This window comes from Chinchilla lanigera, unplaced genomic scaffold (genome assembly GCF_000276665.1).
Source record: "Chinchilla lanigera isolate Chin_1 unplaced genomic scaffold, ChiLan1.0 scaffold00014, whole genome shotgun sequence".
Classification (NCBI taxonomy): domain Eukaryota; kingdom Metazoa; phylum Chordata; class Mammalia; order Rodentia; family Chinchillidae; genus Chinchilla; species Chinchilla lanigera.
The window spans coordinates 7508601-7523816 of record NW_004955415.1 but is presented as its reverse complement, the minus strand read 5'-3'; the positions used below and the strand labels follow the sequence as shown (position 1 = coordinate 7523816).

The 15216-nt window shown below is 42.8% G+C and overlaps 1 protein-coding gene across 4 annotated transcripts in view; it reads right to left on the bottom strand.

Annotated features, from left to right (window-relative positions):
- Positions 1-13637: 13637 nt before the first annotated feature.
- Positions 13638-15216, bottom strand: part of Ppp2r2b (protein phosphatase 2, regulatory subunit B, beta) — a 455884-nt gene continuing 454305 nt past the window's right edge. For all 4 annotated transcript variants that reach the window (XM_013512388.1, XM_005380663.2, XM_005380664.2 and 1 more), the window contains one exon: positions 13638-13978. In XM_013512388.1, the coding sequence (XP_013367842.1) occupies positions 13699-13978 (280 nt within the window). In that variant the 3' untranslated portion in view covers positions 13638-13698. The remainder of the gene's footprint in view (positions 13979-15216) is intronic.

Here is a 15216-nt window from a genome sequence, read left to right as displayed (position 1 = left end):
TCATGGTTTTCGCAAGGACAGAGGGGGTTCATTTCATGTTTGACTTTGATCGAATCGATCTTACAATCTTTTTTAGGGGAAAACCATATTTGAGACCTTGTCTGGGACAGGCTGGGGGGATTAGCTGGTGATGTCTGTGATGGATCCAGAAATGATGAAAGTTCATCATGGATATTAGGTAATTGTCATCCCTGTTCTGATTTTCCCTTATTTAGATGGGATGATTTCAATACTAAGAAAACCATCTCAGACTTGTTCAGGTAAAAAACAAAAAATAATAAATTTATTGTCTCATGTAACTAAATAGTGTGTAAAGGGCTTTTGTTCCATTTTGATATATTACTGTATTTCTCTATCTGTCTCATTGTTAGTGCTCATAATGATAAGGGTAATGAGAGTTAGTACTTGCCAGGCTTCACAGTGTCCCGCGCTGTTTTTTTGTTTGTTTGTTTGTTTTGTTTGTTTTTTTCCGACCGGGACTCGAACTCATGACCTCGCGCTTGCCAGGCAAGCACTGTGCTGCTGAGCTAAATCTCCAGCCCTCCCACACTGTTTTTTTTTTTAGGAATTTCACGTTTATCAATTCATTTGATCCTCACAATGAGTCTATGAAGTAGATAATATTATCATTTCCATTACAAAGGAGGGAGGTGAGACATAAAGAATTTAAGTAACTTGTTCAGGACTGGGAAAGTGAGGGAGCTAGGGTTCAACATGCTCTATGTTAGAGGACAGCAAACCACAGCCTGGGTGGCAAATCCTACCTCCAACCATTTTTTAAAAAAAGTTGTATTGCAACATGGTGTTATGGTTTGTGTCTAGATGTTTCTCCAAAGCCTCATGTGGTCCCAGGGCTTTTTTTTTTTTTTTTTTTTTTGGAGGTGGCTGAATCTAGAGTGTGCATCGCTAACTGGATGCACACTGGAATGTGCCGGAATTAAGGGTGGGTGATTGCTGGATCAGTCCACTGATTGGATTGGAGCTGGCCTAATCCCAGCAGTCTGGATAAGATAAAAGGGGCAGAAAGAGGCTTGTCTCCCTGACTTTGCTACTTTCTGCCTGCCATGAATTGTTCTCCTCTGCCATGCCACCGTACCTTGGAGCCAGCCGATTATGGACTGAAACGTCTACAACTGTGAGCTAAATAATTTTGGGTGTTTGGTATTTTGTCTCAGCAATAAGGAAAGCAACTAAGATACATACATGGTCACACTTGTTATATGTACATTTATTAATAGATATTTTCACTCTACAGGGGAAAGAGTTGAGCAGTTACAATAGATAGCATGTGGCTTACCAAACCTAAGATCTTTACTCTTTGGTCCTCCATAGGAAGAATTTCTGGGTATGTGTTCTAAACCATTATGCCATACTGAATGCTTAGACTTTTTATGGTGGCAAGATGATCGCAGGTACTACAGTTTCTAATCCTTTTGCATTCACATTCAACAAAAAAGTGCATATCCATTTCTGGCTTATCCAAACCAATCTCTAGAATGGAGTCTTCTTTACCCCTTTGTCCAATTTAAATGATGTCTTAACTTCCCAGGTTTCCTGCTCCATCTGTGGAGCTAGGAATAAGCACAGTTACATCCAATGTCCATGGAGAGGGATTTGGAAAGAGCAGGCCACCCCAAGAAAATAAGGAACTTCTGTAATTAAGAGGGTAGAATTTTGGTAGCAAAAACAAGTGCTATCTGTATTAACAATGTCCTTTTAGTGCCTTTTTCCATGCAATGAGGTCAGTGGATATATTTGATGTAAGTGGAAATAGTGGATGGAAATACTTCAGTAACATGCCAGATGTATATCTGTGAAAGTGACACCTCCATTTCTACTTCTTATTAGTGGAAGAGTGCGATTAGTGGCTATCCTTTTTGGAGGGCATTAAGAGAAAGATAATTTGATGTGGACAAACAAAGAAAAATTCTGAAAGCAAAGGAGTGAGAGGGTGTACCTGCTCCCAACTCCTAGCTGTAGCATGGGTTTTCTTCCAGCTGTCGCTGTTGCAACTGCTGTTACTCTCATTTTTTGGTTAAGAATTTTGTGTTTTCTTGCATTGTCCATCTGCAGATACAGAACCAGCATGACATTTTCTAGATGTCTCAGTCATCATTATAAACACTCTATACTAGGCTGTGAGACAGTGACATTATCTAGGGCTCCTGACATGCCCATGGGGCTGTTTCCCTCCTTAATGTATGTCTTTAGGGTGATTGAGTTCCTTAGATTTTAGAAAAATCTTTTAAACTATGAAATGTACTATGTGTACCAAAAATTACAGTATGTAGAATAAATATACAGCTTAATGAATTATCGTGAGAAAACCTTCAAGAGGTGAATTAGTGGTGTGTTAACCTCTCAGAAGTCCTGAAGATAAGCATTGTCCTTAATTCAACAGGGACGTTTTCCCTGTCCTCATTCATATTCCCTCCTTCCTCCTTTTTCCCCTTGGGTAGCTGGGATTGAACCCAAGGCCCTTGTATTGAGCTGCACCCCCACCCCTTTTAAAATTTTGAGATAGGGACTCACTAAGTCACTAGACTGACCAGCTGGGCTTGAACTCCCTCAGCCTTCCAGAGCACCAGGGTTAAGGTGTGCGCCACTGCCCCCAACTCCTTGCTTTTCTGTATAGTTTTACCATGTACAAAGAACCTCTAAAGACTAATTTTTCCTGAATGTCAATTTAATGAAGTCATAACTGTGAAATATACATTATTTTGGTTGGTTTATTTTCCTTAATCTCAGATTTGTAAACATTATGTCCTGTGTCAGGTGGTAGTTCATTGGTATTCATTGGTAGTATTCCTTTTTGTGGGAAGAACATGTTGTTACATTCAACTTTTGATGATCCTATTCTTAAATTTTAGCATTTATGAATAGTGGTGTACAGAGAGCCCTCTCCAGCCTTGTCACAGTCCAGAGGAGTCCACATTTGTAAACCCCATGAAAAGTTATCGAAATTTCAATAAGTAGTTCCAATCTACCACTTCCAGTGCAACCCATACACATAAAGAGACAAACACATATCTGCAGTTATGGAGTTATGTCATGGGTTCTTTCCTGAGCCTCAGTCTGAGCTGACAGCTCAGTGTCACTGGGCCTTGCTCATGCATACTAGTTGGGAGCTGTAGGTGGGACATCACTGACCTGTTGCATTGCTTCAAAGGTTGCACATCAGTGCCTTGGCTAGAACCATTTGCATTGCTTAAAGGCCTTTGAGGGTGTAGAGTATTACCCTAAGCAGCTCTGTACATATCAATGTATGGAATTAGGGCCAGGTTTAGTGAAAATGGAGACAAATGGTCTTCTTTCAAGGAGAGCTATCCCAGTGGTCCTCCACAGTGGTGTTTTGAATTTGTCTCCTAGTGAGTGCATTTGTTGGATATAATTTAAACACAGATTACAGAATACAATCCTGTTACAACTTTCACTCGGTATTGTGATAGACATACACACATACACACACACATACACATTTATATTTTACTAGGTTATAGGGTATGAGAATATTTAATGTCAGGAGATAATGTAAAAGGGTTTCCAAAGTGGTAGATTTATAATCTCACCAGCAGTATTGAGAATTCCAGCTGTGAGCTATCAGTGGCAGTTCTAATTTTATTCATGTTGTCACTATATTATACTATTTGCTTTTCTCTAATGGCTAAATAGAGCACATCTCTTGTGTACATTGGCATCTTCTGTGAATTGTCTAACTCTCTTAACCACTTTTCTATTGAGTCTCTTTTTCTTTTTAATGTAATTTGTAGGAACTCTTCATGTTTCTAAGAGAAAACTCTTCCCTTATCTCCTTGATAATTCTCACGTCTGATGCCTCCTTCCTGTTTGGTTTGTGTGGTCCCCTCCTCTGTCTGCTCCTGGGCCTGTACGCAAGCAGCACTCTACCTGTGTCATCTCCCTCTCAGAGGCCACCTCACACTGATTCCTCACTCTCTGACATCTCAGTGACTTTTGATCCCCATGCCCACTGGGAATCTTGCTTTCTCTGGCACCTCACTGGCTCCTCAAGCTCTTCATTGTGTCCAGAATTAGATTTCTTCTTGAATCTGTTCCTGTTTATTTATTCCCCATCTTTTTTCTTTAAAAAAATTCTATTAGTACATGTTTGCATTATATAATGACCACATTCATCATGGGGGATTTGTACATGTACACAGCACACCTTCATTTTTTTTTTTTGGTTCCCTTCCGTCCTTCCAACCCTCCTCCCCTCCCCACTTACAAAAGCTTCCATTTTTCCCTTCTTTATTCCTTTAAATCTTTTCTCCCATCCTTCCTCCCCTCCCACATCTCTTACTCCCCTTCCTATTTGAAAAAGCTCTTTCTACTTCTTAGTATCTATCTCCCATTTCGCTCCTTATTTATATAGTACTGTGAGTTTCTCACACAAGAGAAACAATGCAATATCTTTTTTTTGATTGTTGTTTATGATCACAGCTACCAGCCTTAGGCATCTTTATTAACTTCTCTTTCTTTCTTAGCTCTTATAAAATCAATCTCTAAGTTCTATTGATTTTTATCTCTTTAACTTTTCTTTCATTCCTAGTTCAGATTTTTATCACCTCTCTCCTGGGCTACTTCAACATCTTTGGAAGTAGCTCCCTGCCTTCAATCTTGCCCACTTCAGATGCATCATTGTTACAGTTGCCAGAGAGAGCTTCGAAAATTCAATTTCAGCTCTGGCAATTCTCCTCTTCAAACTTCCTGGTGGCACTCCACAGCCTGCCGTGAGAAGTCTAAGCTCTAAGTGGCTCTCTACAGTCTGGGCTCCGCTATCTCACCAGCGCCCTACCAGTCTTGGTCAAGAGTCTTTTCTGTCAGCAAAATCAAACTGCTTGTAATACTCAGAAATAGTTCTTCTCAGTCACGTTCCTGTCCCTTTGCCTATATTTAGTCTTACCTCCTGGGACCTGCGTTCATCTCTGTAGCTGACTGTGTGGTACATGATGAGGTACGGAATAATTGTTTGGGCAAGTACTTTGTAGGAAGGCAAAGTAATTTAGCATTTAATCTCATGGTTGATGATATTTAATGTGATAAATAAATGCAGCACGGTTGCTTTGCACACCTGTACCAGTGTGGATGTCTGTGAGTCTTGGCATGAGGCCACAGCCAAACATCCTTGAATGTATCTCAGGTAAAAATGTGATATTTTGGGTAGGAACTAAAATTAAAATCGTGAACTTCAACCTTGGTTTCAGTAGACCCCTTGACTTTAGGAAAAATGAAACCAAGCACAACAATGAAATAAAACTAATCTTAAAATTTCAAAGACCTGGTTTCTATCTTGGCCTCAGAATAATTCTCCATGTGCCTGTGGGAAGCCAGCAGCATCTTTCTGGTCATGAAATCCCCTGAGTTAGTAGAAACATCTCCAGACACAATAGTGTGCAGTTACTGCTCATCACCTGGACAGTTATATAATAATGAGCACATAAAAGGAGGCTGTTACAGTCTTAGGTGGAGTCATATAACCTTATTATCAACCAAGCCAACAGAGCTTTAATTTGTAAACAGATTCCCCAGTTCTGACGTAAAAAGACAATTACAAATTTTACAACCCTTGTTTTCAGGTTGTCTTAAGCAGCTGGGAAGCATCCTCTATTCCTCCAGGAAGGGTAATGAATTCAGAGTCTCAGAGAGTCCTTTAATGGGGTGTTGAGGCGTGTGTGTGTGTGTGTGTGTGTGTGTGTGTGTGTGTGTGTGTGTGTGGTGTAGCGGTAAGAGGAGTTTATTGAATGCCACAGAAGGGGGAAAAGCTATAATCACTGTTCTTGCTGGAGCCTCCCCAGGGTCTTGTTAGTTAAGCATCCCTGGGAGGCCAAGGGGAAGAGTGCCTTTGTGCCATGTTTTGCTCCTGAAATGGAACATTCTTTTTGTACTTTGGAAAAGTCAGCTCTTCCACCTCTGCTCCCTTGTTCGGTTTCTATGACTTGGTCAGTCTCTGTGACTTTTTTGTCTGATCATCAGTGTACTCATCTTTGAATTCCAGGGGGTTTTCGCATGAAGCATCACAAATTTACTGAGTTTACAGCTGCGGATTTTTAAAAAGAATATGAAAAATAAGAGTTAAGTCCCCCATCTTATCAGGGAGGAAATGAAAAATAGAGCCATCATTACATAAACGCAACATTGAAATTAAGCCACAACCCTGGCAGAGGGTGGTGGCACAGGCCTATGATCTCAGCTACTTGGGAGTATTAAGGCAGGAGGATTGCAAGTTCAGGGCCAGAGTGGGAAACTTAGCAAGACCCTATTCCAAAATAAAATAAAAATAGATGCAATGTAGCTAAGTAGTAGAGCCTGTCTGAAGCCCTGGGTTCAATCACCACCACCACATGCGCACAAACACAGAAAACAAAGCCCTAAAACAAACCTTTTGCCATTTTCTCATTAGAATTCCATCACAGGCTAAAGGCCCAGTGCACCGTATATTTTAGTGCAATTCTGCTTTGTGGCGAGTATATAATATGGGTGGCTCCATTTCCCTTCACTGAGAGATTAGTTGTGTTTAACATGCAAATGTAATTGTTTGCTGATCTCTTTGATACATTCAGGCGGACTGTTCATAAGCAGTGTGTATTTGGAGTTGGAAACCCATGGCCGAGATGAAATATGACTTTCAGTTATGCCACGGGCAGAGAAACTGAAATAAGAAAGCCACGGTGCTGGAAAGTCAAGTTTTTTATTGGCGTGATTTGGACATGTAGAATAAAGTTCAGCATTCACACCTCATATATTCCATGAGCCTTATCATCCATCCCCCTCTGATTTATTGCTGTTCTTCGTATCATGCACAGAACCTCCGCTCCTATGTTGTGGACACCTATGGGAATGAAAATGTCAGTCTTCTCTCTTCCTTGTCCTGCTGTATTAGGCATATTCTAGCTCTGAGGTATTTCTTTGGGAGACTGACTTCTGTCCCTCAAGAATGTTCAGGGGAAGGTTTGTCTCACCTCTTGCTTCCAAATGGAAGGGTAGAGAATAATAGCTCTTGTCACTTTCCAAAGCCTTGTTATGGGGAATATTTAGTGCTGCTGCCGGGAGGTGGGGGTAATATCTAGGATGTGATAATGTTGCTGCCTGCATGAGTGAACATGGTATTGATTATAAGCTGTCAGCCTTTCTACATGCTTTGCACGGTCCCACAAGGCTAACTACTACAGGGATGATAATGCACCAGGCAGGCACACATATGTTCTGTTAACTAATGCTGCAGTTTGAGCTCGGCTGCTCACTGTTAACACATCTTGGCTCACTGGCTCTCAGTTTTTTCATTTTAGTTCTCCGATCCTCTGAGAAGTCCTGTGGTACCATTCGGGTCTCCATATAGTAGGTCCTCCTTAACCAAAAACTCCTACCACACGTTGTTCACCTTGTAAGTTTCCTCAGGGAAGGGCCCATGCTTGAGTTCCTCACTCATTTGTTTATTTACTCAATGAAAATTTATTGAGCACATCCTATGCGGGCCAGATATTGCTCAATGTTCAGGATGAAGAGTGGACTAAACAATTCCACAGTCCTCTTGGAACTTAGCGAGGCCAGGAAATCCCCCTCTGAGGGCCTGACCGATGAGCTGAATTTATCAGTGTGTCCCCTGTACCCAGACTAAACATATTTCCTCAAGTGAGCTGCTCATAAGCTAGCTGTTGGAGGAGCCCCAGCGAGTGGCTCTAATTAGGGCTAGGTGCTGTTTCTCAGGGCATGCGTTACCGTCCCTCGTCCTGATCATGCCCCCTTCCTTCTTGTAGGCTGTGTTCCTACTTTTTCCTGGTCACTCAGCCTGGAATTCTGTACGTTCTTTAATGTACTGTGTGCTATTTTGCCCTCGTGTGTCCTATCCTGATGCCTGAGATGCTCTGTCCCTTCTGATAACTCCTTACCTACTGAGCCTTCAGGCTTTCCCTTGGGAATTGCCTTCTTGGCTCTGGTTTGCAGCAGGTGGCGCTGTGTCACACTTTCCTGGCACCTGGGCGTGCCCACCGAGTGCCTAGCATGCAGCCGTACACTACTAGCAGAAGCAGAGCAGCGAGCAAGCATTAAGTGCCTTTTGTGGGCCAGTTATCCTTCTGAGAGCTTTGTGTATATTAAGCCATTTAATTGTGTGGAGATTTTGAGATAGGTACTGTTTTAATCCGTATTTACCCATAAGGTAATTGAGACAAAGAGCTTAAGTCATGTATTCAGGGTTTCTGAGATTTAAGTGGTGGAGCTCAGGTTGCAACCCAGCCAGGCAGGTAGGCCTGGCACCTGTGGCATTTAACCAAGACCTTTAACTGCCACCATTGCCTGTGAGTTTGCTGACATCCGTGATGTACTACGGCATGTATGAAGACTGGGGCTGCCACACCTGCTTCCCCATACCATCCTGGCACAGGCCTTGGCAGGGAGTATGTGACCAGTGAAATATTTAGTGAATGAACGAACCCAACTGAGTGTTCAAGGTGGTACAATGTTGCCTTTTCTTTTGCCATTGAGGTACCCTTACCCGCTTTCTAGCTTCTTGGGTCCTCCTTGGTACCCACATGACTTTTCTGTTCTGGCTGGAAAGGAGCATAGCATTGGCTTACCAGAGCAAGAATCCCTGCACTGTGGCTATCCCTGTTTGGACTTCTGGGTTTTATCGAAGGCTGATTTCTGGGGAAATGACCTTTGTACACCCCACCCCCATGTTGGACCAAATGCAGCTGCTTGGAGTGTTGTCTGGCTAAGGAAACCCAGGCGGACCTTTCTGAGAATGGGGTGGAAGGCTGGCAGTGCACAGGAAGGTGTGTCTGGCAGCAGCTAATCCCGTTTCTGTCCCCACCATGACCACTGTGATGGTGTTGAGGGCCGGGATCCTCTGCGATGGCAGGTCGTGGTGATTCTGCTGTGAGGGGTTTAACCTGCGGGGCATGGGCGGTCTCACATGGGGACAGTTAGTTGGTGATCAGCTCAGATTTGGGAGCGGGAGACCTCTGTGAGTCACTTGATGTCACTCTGTTTTGGCATCAGACCAAGTTTGTACTCCTGGTTAGCTGTCATGCAGTTTTTATCCTCTGAGAGTGGCCTGTTTTCCTCAGGCAGAAATAAACACACCAAGAGACCTGTGTGTTACTATCACTGTTGTAGGATTTAGACCAAGAAAGATGGAGATAAAACTTCTGGTGGTATCATTTGCCTCTTGAATCCATTTCAAAACATGGAGTAATAATATACTTGCCCATCAAGTGATTGTGATGATTTTAAACAATGCTTATCCCCAATGCCTTCACATGATACCTGTTCCATAAATACTGGCTTCCTTTTATTCTTTCCACCTAAAGTATGGGAGCTTAACATGTTACTGGATGCATGAAGAAAAGGATGGGTGGGCTGAGGCTGGCAAATGGAGAATCTGTTTCTTACAGCAGCAGAGAAGCCTCAGATACCTGCTGCCCCAGCACGCACTCTTGGTTCAGTACGGCATATGTCCTGTCTAGTGGCGGATCATGTGTTGGGGGCTGGCTTAACTGCTTTAGAATTCTGCTCAGGTGTCACTCCTTCTGAGTAAGCTTTTCATATTACACATGGATTAGCTATTTCCTTCTCTGTTTCTGTACGGTACTCCTATTTCATTAAATTATAAATATGTATACAACATACATAGTGCTTCTGTATGGGTGGCATCTCTTGCAGGTCAGTCAGGGCTAATACATCTCACCAACTCCAGGCTTTGCCTACCTAGGGCCTGGCTGCCACATCCCAGGCAATAGGTGAAAAAATATCAGTGAATTTATCAGTTATGGCTGGGATCCTCTCTCTCTCTCTCTCTCTCTCTCTCTCTCTCTCTCTCTCTCTCTCTCTCAATCATCTATTTGTCACTTATCTATTATCTATCTATACATATCACCTATCTACATATATTGTCTATATATCATCTGTGTCTATCATCTATCTCTATGTATCAACTATGTTTACTTATCAATATCTATTATTATTTATATATCTATCATGTCATCCATCTATCATATCTACCTCTGCCTTCTATCATCAATTGGTATCATCAGTGTATCTCTGTTTATCATCTATAATGGAATAGGAATAGTGCATGAGAACTTTGACCAATAGAGTATTGTGGGTGAATGAATTAATGCATGTGGAATTTGTGGAATAAAGCCTCGCCCATAAGAAATGTTCAGTAAGTGTTAGCTACCATCATATATAAGGCCTGTATTTTCACAGCTCTGGTGTTGATCAGATACCTCTTTCCATCTCTTACTGGTTGTATATCCTTGGCTAGGTTGATAATTTGAATCTATTTCCTCATTTTCAGAGTGGTAATAATAATGATATCATGGAAAGGAATTAATGAAGTGGTGCGTGGAAAATGCTAGTGCATCCTCAGGGAGTGTTGTTGCTGTTGTTTTATGGTGCTTTTTCCAATAGAAGAGTGAAGGAAGGAGCCAGGCTGGAGGGCATGTCCAACCAGCAGCTCATGCTGGGCCACAGTGAGAGAACAGGAATTGTCTTGGGCCACATATAAAATATGTAACATAGCTAACTCATATAAATAACAAGACTTCCTCTTTAAAAACATTATTATACCCTAGGTGTACCCATCTCCTAGGCTGCAGGATGGACACACCTACTCAAGGTAAGAAGTAAACTGGTCTCTATTGCCATCATCCTGTGTGTATCCCACCACTGGACGCTGGTGTCTTCCTTGTTTCCTAACTTGTCTTTCTCCGCCTGACAAGAAAATATAGATGTGTGTCCAAGTTCAGCTCTTTGAATCACCTATTTTTAAATGTCAGGAACCAAATGCTACCTTAGGAAGATTTTAACAAAAGCTCAGGAACGTATGCTTCCCAATTTCCGTATCAGGTGACATTCTCTGCTTGTAACCTGACGGTACTCACAGGACAAAGCAGGGCAGGATCCTTAGAACCAAACCAACTGGTGAAAGGCAGGAAATCAGCTTCCAAATAGAGGGTCACCAGGAAAGGTTGGCTTCTGGGTACTGCTAACTAAGAAGCCATACTGAGACTCAAGGAGCTTTGGAGTGTAAAATTCCATCTCAACATTAGGTGGGGAGCTGGCAAGTGGGGAATATGGTGGTTACTGGCACTTGAGGTCTATTTCCAGTGCCTTCCTTCTCTGACCTTGTCTTGCTGTGCACCTTGGGGCCTCCTTTGTGTGGGTAAAGGAGAGGATGGCTGCTCTTGTTCTGATCCATCTGGCAAATCCCAGGCCCTGGTCTCAAGTAGCTCTTCTATGTGCTGAGGCCACTCTGACTAGTGCAAGGCCCTTTATTTGGAGTCCACAGATAGACCACAGAGGGCTGTGGAGCCCTTAAACAATGACTAAAATTGTTCTATTTGTGTTTTGGGGAGCATTGTTGAATCTAATATGTAAAGAGCCATGGAGACTCTGATGGCTCCCAAGGCATAAACCTTCTGTCGTTCTGGTTACTCAGAGTCCCAAAGCTTGATAAACATGTTCCTGGTGGTTTACAACATGACTGGGGTACACCGATACATGTTTGTTACATGAATGTTATGTGTTTGATGTTAGAAAAAATACTGGCAGGTGACATTGCGTAAATATTTCCTTGAGCAGGCTGCCTTGCTTGAAGGAAATGTGAATTATATACATGTTCAGTGAACGCAGTTGTGCAAGGGTGAGTTGGTGCTTAATTTAAGACACAATGATTTGCACCGCCCCCCCACCCCGCCCCAAATCTGGTACAGTCAGAGGAGCTGAGTCCCAGAGAAGGGAAAGAGGCCACAGAGGAAGAGGATGGTAAACTTAGGAGCGCGACCCTGCGGTCCTTCTACCTATCACAATTCTCTCTGACTTTCTCAGGTCTCCTCTGAGAATGTTGTCTCTGTTCAGCGAGTTCCCACCTGGGCCCCTGAGATGCTTTTAGAGGAGCAGCTTTCATCCCAGGGAAATGAGAAACACTCAGGAAGTCGCATCTCATCCTCATGCCCCTCCGTGTGGAGATTCACTCATTCATGTTTTACTGTTCTTGCAGTTGGGCTGCACCTTACAAAGCTGTTTTTTCTTGGGTAGCGATTTCCTTGCCACAAACTAATACTACATGGATAGTTGTTTAGAAGTGAGATAATATGATTCTTTCATTATTTTTCTCCTCCAAAAAAAAATGGCATTGAAAATGTGGACTTCTAATAAATTCACAAACTGAAAGAGAAATTTTCTTTAAGTAAAAAACCCTTAACTCAAGCTGCTTCCTATCTACTAGACAGAAGTTAGAGAAAATGAATCAGCAAGGCAGATTTGGAGACATTAACTCAGACCCAGCTTTCTGGACAGCATCCATAGGCTTCCTCCCCAAACTTACACACCTTTTAAATTCCTGTAGGGCCCATCCCAGCGGTGCTCCAGGCAGAACCTTCTAGAAGAAGCTTTCTAGAGGTTTTAAGTTTGGATCTTCAACTGGGGGTGTGGTGGGGAGGATGAACCAGATTTATTTTAAGTGGACTTCACTCACTCTGATATCAAACTTCTTTTTCCATATCTCCACTTTTTGGAGGGAGAGAATGCTCAAGACTATTTTTCCAGTTATGTAGTAAGCTTATAGTGGGCAGAGATGCTTGAGTAGACTTTACAAATCAACATCTTTACTGGGCACTTTTGTTCTAGGTACAGGGGAGACTGATGGGTTGTCACTTCTGGTTACCAAAACCGGGAGGAGGGGAAGGGGCATCTCAGGAGACACACCTAAGAAGAACAGGGTCGCCTTTCCCAGAGCCAGGGGCTGCCACCGCTTTCAACTGACTGCTTCCTTTAGAACCCCTGGCACTGAGTAACCAGGAGGTGGCCTTTAGAAGTCAATGGAAGAAAGAAGCTGGAAAACGTTGAAGGGAAAAGCCAATGGACGTGTAAATAGAGGATTCTATGGAGCCATTTAAAAGGACAAAAAGCAAGAGTACAAAGCAGCAGATGGAATCTGGCCCCGCATAGCCTTGCCAAGTAGACTCTGAGGGGCCCTGTGTAGAAAGCATTCTCTTTATGTCCCCCGAAGCATTCATGATGTACCCTGGTTGAATTCTCAGGCTGTTTCTATGGCACTTATGAAAACTGAGTGTAGTAGGGTTCATGTGTCCCTTCTCTTCCCAGCCTATGTCCTCTTCTCCGCCTCCTGCAATAAATCTCTGGCTCGAATGAAATTGTGAAAAAGAAAATGGGAAAGAAAAGTGGTGATGGAGCGGGAGAGGAGCTACTGGCTTGTTCTGATGTTTCACAAGACAGAAATTCTCTAAGAGTAAACAGTGTTTATTTTTTTTGTTGATTTTTCAATCAAATGGAATCGCTTAATTAAAAAAAAAAACTTATCTTTCTCCTTAAATACTACAGACAACCTCATTTTACCGCAGCAGACACCTAGAAACAAAACACTGGACCCACCAGAGAAAACTGGGCAATAAAAGCATCAGAAATTCAAGTCAACTATGGGAGAATTACTGTTAGCCGGCAGCTCTCAATTCTAAACAAAGTGGCCCAAGCCTATGGGTTGGACAAAAGTTTCTTAGAACTGGGGAGGTGGGAAAGTTGGACTCCTTTTTAACCCTATTCCAATTATTTTATGCATAGGGAAATTAAAGTCAATGCATCAAATGAAGACCCAAAGAAACATTTAAAAACTCGTTTGACTAATGTTCAGTATGTGAGATTAAGTAATAACTTGTCCTCCTAGTTAACCTTGTCCTGGAATATATATAGGTTATTTGTAGCCGCCACTGCTATAATATTTTCTGAAGGATGCCAAGCTGTATGCAAGATCTTTTTGCTAAAGTCCAGACTGTCAACACTGATCTCGTCTTTTCTCCGCTTGCCCCCCACGCACACTTTTCGGGGTTTGAGGATAGCCCGGGGTTTGCTGTTTTCCCTCGAGGCCTCAAGGGTCACGTCGCGCTTGGTGTTTCGGTCGAACATCCTGAAGAAGTTGTTGTAGGACCCCGTCATGATGACACTGCAAGGTAGAGACAAGATAAGGAGTGACTGACTGTGAGAGAGAAAGGCAGTGACTTATCCCCACTGTGTCTTTCTGAAGCAAATGACCCACAGCCTGGCCATCTTATGGCATGACAGGCTTATTTAAATGAAAAAACAAAACCTGTTCTTATACTTTGACCGCTGACTTTCTTTTAAATTACTAAAAGCAACAAATCCTTTGGCTAGGTTTGGAAAAAAAGATGGTGATAACCCTTCTTGTTCTTCACTTTTGTCCAGTCATTTTCTTTTTTTTTTTTTTTTTTTTTTGGTTTTTCTCCGGTACCAGGAACCGAACTCATGACCTTGTGCTTGCCAGGCAGGTGCTTTTGCCGCTGAGCTAAATCCCCAGCCCCTGTCCAGTCATTTTCTCTTGGTTCTTTGGTTTACTGAGTCCATTTGTAACCATCCTTCCCTTACTGTCACACATCCAGAAAGCATGATGTGTGTGGGGGATCCCCGGGCTGCCCAACCTCTAGGGCTTTGTTGCCTCAGCCTGGTGGGAAATGTGCCAAGAGCTGGCACAGTGGCCGCGGGCAGTCTCTTCCACCCTAAGAATAGCTCTAAATCCAGCCTTTGCAGTAGGCTTGTCTACAAAATGAATGTCATAGTCTTAACTCAGGAAGAGCATGAACAAAGTGAAATTTTAAAAGGATTCACAATCATAAAGTAAGATTTTGCAATAAATGGTCAGATGGCGGCTGCATTTTTTTACCAAGTGTTCATTCTCCAGAGATATACAGTTAGTGAGGAGAGTACTGAGTCCCTAAAGCCCTTTAGTAGTGTGGTACTAAATCTTTAATAGAGACATTCCAGGCAGGGTGACAGAGGCAGTCCTTGGGTGCCATAGCTGCCCATCTCTTCAGATCTCTCTACGGCCGCACCCCCTGAGAGTGTGGGCAGCTTGAGAAGGGAAGTCCAGTCTCACATGATTTTTTCATGATTCAGGCTGTGTAAAGAAGGGGCAGCAAAATGATAACCCTGGGCCACAGCAAAGGGACACAGTTTAAGAGGTACTTGGTTAAATGTGTACGTTAATCAGGGGTTAGGTTTTGTTACTCTGGCCCAGGAAAGAGATGTTGCAAACCGAATCCCTGTGCTGGAGCAAACTTACTACTTTGTCAGACGGGTGCTGGGGGCTTTGCCTCTGCGATCTCATTTTAACTCCCATTACCCCAGGGCAGGGCTTTCCAGGGAAATGCCAGGAATCTGCACAGT